The following is a 6,291-nucleotide window of genomic DNA, read 5'->3' on the forward strand; positions in this document are numbered from 1 at the left end:
GACTTTCAAAATGCTTTTAAAACCTGCCCTGAAGAAATCTTTGTGTATTGAGATAGTGTTATGCCAAGATTGTTTCCAGCTCTCTGAGCTCCAAGTCAGAACCAATTTACTTAAAAATGTCTGCATGACTGTGAGCTTGTCAGTAGCTCAATTTGTCGGCTGAAGGATTCTTGGGGGGGGGGGGTGGCACACACCTTATCACTAGTTCAGTAGCTTTTAAGTGAGCTCTCATGGAAGTTATTGAAGTCTAAGAAATCATGTTGATGGAACATGATTCCGCATCCTGGAGATCTGTAGGGCAATTGGTTAGTAAGGAAGCCTGCACTCTGCCTCTACCTTTACCCTTTCTTGAATTATTCAATAAGTTATTTGACACCTTCACCCCCGGAAGTTTTTTGAAAGTAAAACCTGAACCCATTTCCCTAGCAGGGGCAGGGTGAGGGAAATATATATATATATATATTAAAAAAAAAAAAAACAAAAAACTCTCCATCTCCAGCCCACCACCACGAAGTGCTAAAGTCAGTTGTGAGTTTTATTAAAAAATAAGCACTATGCCTGGGTTTCATAAAATTTATACATGAATATGTACAGACACAAATAAAATAATATTAAAAATAAAAATCACACTCGTTTTTCCGTGGCAGTGGTCCTGGCACCCCACATACATAATGCTAACTTTCCCTTTAAAAGACATCGCTTGGCCCGAGGAGACCACAGTCTGAGATCACCCAACCACTAATAAAGCTGTAGCCCGTTGCCTGCAACATTTTTTCGATTCAGGTCTCAAAAATATATAAATAATTTAATTACAAAACCCAACTTTCTTTCTTTCTTTCTTTTTTTTTTTTTTTTTTTTGTCTTTTGGCACAGTGAAGCATTGGTCAATAGCAGAAAAAGATGACTGGAGATTCTCCGACGCTTGTCTGACACTCAGTCATGCCTGTAAATGCCACATACTTACAAGGAGCGGGGTGGGTGTGGGGGGTGCACTCGGCCCCAAACAGTAGTCATATCATTTATCATATAGAATGGTTCCCTGATGCTTGTTTTTAAGGGGACAAATCAACGCAAGGTGCGACAAACAAGAAAAAAAAAAAAAGAATAAGAATAAAGGGGGGAGCCCGGGCGGTGAGAAGGTAGGAAAAGTCTCTGTGAAGCTGGGTCAAGGGCCCGCAGCAGCCGCGGAGAAGCGGTGCGGCCTTCGCCGGGTCGCCAGGGGAGGAGCCAGGCGTTCGGGCCGCAGGTGGCGCGTCCGCGTCGCAGGTGCATTAGCTTTAAGGCACGTCTGATGGAGAGTCTCGTGTGCCGGCCGGTTCGCCGGGGCGGCCGCGCGGGCTCAGGCCAGGAGCGTCTCCGCCGGGAAGGGCAGGTGCAGGTGCGGCCCCGGGCCGCGGGGCGGGGCCGCGGGCGGCCGCAGGGGGCAGTACAGGTGCGCGGGGCCGCGGGGCCCCTTGGCGAGGGGCGCGAGCAGCGGGGGCGGCGCGTCGGGGCCCAGCAGCGCGCGCTCGGCCGCCCCGTAGGCGCACAGCGGCAGCAGGGCCGCGCCCGGGAGCAGCGCGGGGCAGGCGGGCAGCGGCGCGCAGGGCGGGGCGGCCCACGGCAGGTGCGCCCCGGGGCCCGCGTCCGCGGCGCGGCGGCTGCGGAAGGGCTTGCTGAGGATGCTGTCGATGGCGAAGGGGCTGGAGAACCGGCCCGCGGGGCTGGCGCGCCCCTCCCGGCGGCCGGGCGAGGCGGGCGCGGGCTGGGCCGCGGGGGGCTGGGCCGCGGGGGGCTGGGCCGCCGCGTCGTCGGGCCGCGGCCCGGCCGCGGGGCCCCCCGCGCGGTGGCCCAGGCGCTTGCGGCGGCGGCGGAAGACCCCGTCGGCGAAGGTGTACTCGCTGTTGGGGTTGAGCATCCAGTAGTTGTCCTTGCCCCAGGGCCGCGAGGGGTCGCGCAGCACCTTGACGAAGCAGTCGTTGAGCGACAGGTTGTGCCGCACCGAGTTGCGCCACCCCGTGTAGCTGCCGCGGAAGAAGGGGAACTTGCCCATGAGGTACTCGTTGATCTCGGCCAGCGTCAGGCGGCCCCCGGCCGAGTCGCGGATGGCCATGGCGATGAGCGCGATGTACGAGTAGGGCGGCTTGGGCCGCCGCGTGTAGGGCTTGGGGCGCGCGCCCTCGCCGGCCCCCGCGGCCCCCGCGCCCCCCGCCGCCGCCGCCGCCGCCGCGCCCTCCCCCGCGCGCCCCTCCGCGCCGCGCCCCCCGCCGCCCGCGCCCCCCTCCCCGCCGCGCCGCCCGCCGCCCGCCGCCGGGCTGTTGGCCGCGCAGTCGCCGTCCGAGCCCAGCGCGTCGTCGCCGCCCGCGGCCCCCGGCGCGCCGCCCGCCTCGTCCTGCAGCTTCATGCCCGCGCCGCGCCCGGCCTGCCGCGCCTCTCCGGGGGCCCCGCGCTCCGCGCCGCTGCGCCGCGCCCGCCCGGGCCGGCTCCGGGGGCCGCCGCCGCCTGGCGAGCTAGCAGGGGCGGGCGGCGGCAGGCGCGGGCCCGGGGACTCGGTGCGGCGAGCAGCGGCCGGCAGCCTCCGCCATGCACCCAGGCCCGCGGGGGCCGCCCGGGGTCGCGCCGCCGTCAGCGCCGAGCGCCCGCCCGGCCCCGTCCGCGAGGCCGCGGCGCCCGCAGCCGCCCTCCCGGCCCGGCCGAGCCAGGCCGCATGTCCGCGCCCGCCCGCCGCTCTGCGTCCCCCGCACCTCGCCCGGCGCAATATAACCCCGCGGCCGCCCGGGGAGGGGCGGGGCCTGGCGCGGGCGGGGGGGGGAGGGGAGGGGAGGGGAGGGGAGGGGAGGGGGCGCCGGCCCGGGCGACGCGGCTCCCGCAGGGCGCGCCCCAGGCCGCCCGCCCCGCGCAGGTTGTTTGTTTTGGGCCGGCCCGGCCCGCCCCACGCCCGCCCCACGGCCGCCGCCCTCCGCCCTCCGTCCTCCGCCTGCCGCCAATGGGAGGCCCGCGCGCCGCGGCCGAGCAGCTCCGAGGTGCGCGCCCCGCCCCGCCCCGCGCCCCGCCCCGCGCCCAGGTGTGAGCCGGCCCACCTCGGGGCCCCGCGGAGGCGCTGCGGGCCGCGCACCGGGAGGGGAGGGGGAGCGGGAGGGGGAGGGGGAGGGGGCCCGGGGGTCGCCGCCCCGGTCTGCGGATCCCCAACCCCCGCGCGGTGCCCGCTTCTCCGGGTCCCGAACCCGCGGCGTCCGAAAGCCAAGCCCCGGCGGCCCCGACGGCAGCTTCCCCAGCCCGCGAGGACAGCGTCGGGCACTCCCCGGGACCCTTTATGGGAGCCACACGCCGGCACCCTCCCATGCTGCTCTTCTGCGCATCCTCCCCTCCCCTCCCCCCCCCCCCCCCCCCCCGTCTCCCCCTCCCCTCCTCTCCCCTCCTCCCCCCTTTCCTCCCCTCCCCTTGCCCTGTCTCTCCCCCCTCCCTCCCCTCCCCCCGTCTCCCCCTCTCCTCTCCTCCTCTCCTCTTCCTTCCCCTCCCCTCTTCTCCGCACCTCTCCTCTCTCCTCTCCTTCCTTCCTTCATTCTTTCCTTTCCCTTCCTTCCTTCTCCTCCTCGTCCTCTTTTTTCTTTCTTTCTTTCTTTCTTTCTTTCTTTCTTTCTTTCTTTCTTTCTTTCTTTCTTCTTTCTCTCTCTCTCTTTCTTTCTTTTTCTTTTTTTCTTTCTCTCTCTCTTTCTTTTTCTTTCTTTCTTTCTTTCTTTTCTTTTCTTTTCTTTTCTTTTCTTTTCTTTTTTTCTTTTCTTCTCTCTTTCTCCACTACACTTGAAATTGTGAACTCATTTTTCTTTTCCGGTGACCTGGGCTCTGGCTCGCTCAGCGGCCTCTGACCCTCCCTTCCCTCTCGCCCCCTCCACCTGGCTGCTGGCCGAGTCCCCTCTGTCCCCGGGCGGCCGGCGGGGCGCGGGGAGGGTGTGCCCCGGGGCCGGGGCGGGGGCGGAGGGCGCGAGGCTCCCCCCTAGGGGACTCCTGCTGCGGCGAGGGCCCGTGGGAGGGGGGGGCCTTTGCGTGCCGCGAAGGGGGGACGGGGCCTAGGCGGTGTCTGCCCTGGAGCGCACTCGTAACCGCTGCCCTTGCACGCCGAGGGGTCCTTCCTCCTTTTTCCTGCCTTTGTTGGAAGCAGCGACGGAGCTGCCAGTGCGTGCAAGCTCACCTTTGCTCTTTAGGAGTTTCCAGCATCTGCTCGAAGCGCACGCAGCCCGCTGTGCCCTCAGGACCCGCCCCGAGGGTCCTGCCCATCTGTCCTGCAGCCTGCACATCCCGCTGCCGCTAACTGCGCCTTAGGCTTGGCCGTGGGTGCAGGGGCTTCTTTTGGGGAGGTGAGCCCCCTGCTAGGGACCTGCCCACTCTGGCCCTGGGAGTTTGGGGGCCAGAGGGCAGCCAGGTGAACAGGCCCCGCAGCCCGGGATGAAAGACATGGCAGTGGATGTCCTCTTCCTTTGAACTCAGGGTAGTCAGGTCAAGAGGAGAGAGGCAGATTTGGGGGTGCGACAAGCCCGGGTGAGTGAAGGTGGGAGCTCAGGTTGGCTGCAGAGTCCAAGGAGCCCCTTGAGACCCCAGTGCCGGGCACTCACTCTGCCGTCCCCCAGTTCCCGCTCGGTGCCTGAAGTCACAGGGCCACCACCTGGCCGCCCAGACCCCTCCAGGCCCGCAGCAGCGCTCACCTTAGGGGCAGCGCTCCTCCCGGGGCCCCAGGCCCCCTCCACCTGTCCTGTCCTGCAGCAGCCTCCTGTCTCCCCTCCTGCCCCCTGACCGGAGCCCCCAGCCCGGGTGTGGGGGGGGGGGCTGTTCTCCTGGTGGTCTGGGAACTTCCACTGAACTGTTGATGCTGTTCACATAGGAGAGAAGAAAACTGAGCCACCTACGGGGCTCTGCTGACACTCCCCCAAAACGGGGGACTCTGAGGCTGAGGCTCCGAACCTTCTTTGCCTGTAAAAAGAGGCTGATCCGAAGGGGCTCCCAAATGATTTTCTCTCAGCTCCCGCACATAGTTTCTTGGCCCGTGTGCTTTCTTGGGTTGACCATCTCCGGGGGGTGTGACCATCCAGCCACCCGGACCCTGATGGCTGGGGCCCCCTATGCCTCAGCCCGCCAGCTCCAGAGCGGGTGCATGGGAAGGGGCCATGGGTCTCCTGGGCATGGGGGGGGGGCGAGGCTTTGAACAAAGCAGTGTTGCAGGCCCCCAGGGAAGGCCGACCTCCCCCCTCACTGCCCGGTCCTCTGTCTTTTACCCAGCACCCTCCCGCTCCCCATCCTCAGCTGGAGCAGGCCCCTCCTGACCCATCCCAGGCGGAAAGCACCTGCCGCTGGGGTAGGCCTTTTCCTTGCCTCGGTGCGGGGATGCTGCTGGGGCGCTGCTGTCCGCAGGCTTGGAGCCTGAAAGGGTTTGAAGGGAAGGGTGGAGGTGGGAGAGTTCTCAGCAGGAAGCTCTTGTATTTTCAGAGTGCCTTAGCTCACTGGCGGTGGACTGTGGAAGGGAGGCCCTGGTGAGCATGGCAGGAGCTGGGCTACCTCCAGAAGACAGAAAGATCCCAGGAACTCGAATGAAAGCCCCACTAGGACCGGGGTTTTGCCTTTTTTCCTTCGCTGCTGGATGCCCATCCTTGCTTCCAGAATGAGTGTCGCGTTGTGCCATTTGCTAAGGACGTGCCGCATTTGTCTTTAATTAAGATCAGAAACAAGGCTGCCCTCTCCCTTTGTGGTTGATTTTGGTATGCTATCCTTAACTGCTGTCCTGTGGCCAAGGAGATCATTCACTCGGCGCAGATTTGAGAAAAATGAGAATGGTTGGAGAAACGCATCATTCTCCGCATCTCTAGCCACAACACCCTCAAGCCCAGGCACTGTAAAAAAATTCACATGCGATGTTCTGTTAGTTGGTAAGTTCTTCAGAAATGGTTGGAGATTTCTGCTCCCTGATTTTCAATCCGTTGGGGGGTCTGCTATTAATGGGTTAATAATAAATGCTGTGGGTGGGGCCTGACCAAACACTTGCAGGTGTGAAAGACGCATCAGCTTGTTTTTTACCCCCTTGCCTTGTAATGTCCGTGGAGGGAAGTGAATAAACCATGACCAAAGGGAAATCCACAGTTCCACGATGCTGTGGCCTCCCTGAAGTAGCTGTAGGCGAAGGGAGGTGACGCATCTCTGGGCGGACACCAAGAACAGACTCGTAGTGCTTTGGATCCCAGTTCCTGAATTCTGATGTGGGAGGGAAGTAATCTAATTCCTAAAATGCCTCAGGTCGTTTGGGAGACTGGAGATTGGCGCTGAGTG

At 63.2% G+C, this 6,291-nt stretch overlaps 1 protein-coding gene across 1 annotated transcript; it reads right to left on the reverse strand.

The window, feature by feature from the left end:
• Nucleotides 1-517: 517 nt before the first annotated feature.
• On the reverse strand, nt 518-3,304 carry FOXQ1 (forkhead box Q1). The gene has a single exon (XM_072729244.1). It carries the CDS (start codon nt 2,381-2,383, stop codon nt 1,340-1,342), a length of 1,044 nt encoding a protein of 347 aa, XP_072585345.1. The 5' UTR covers nt 2,384-3,304; the 3' UTR covers nt 518-1,339.
• Between the last annotated feature and the right edge of the window lie 2,987 nt (nt 3,305-6,291).

This window comes from Vulpes vulpes, chromosome 12 (assembly GCF_048418805.1).
Source record: "Vulpes vulpes isolate BD-2025 chromosome 12, VulVul3, whole genome shotgun sequence".
In the NCBI taxonomy this organism is placed as follows: Eukaryota; Metazoa; Chordata; class Mammalia; order Carnivora; family Canidae; genus Vulpes; species Vulpes vulpes.

Bases quoted from the DNA above. Each gene is read 5' to 3' on its own strand.
- FOXQ1 (XM_072729244.1), bottom strand. From the start codon at position 2,383: ATGAAGCTGCAGGACGAGGCGGGCGGCGCGCCGGGGGCCGCGGGCGGC.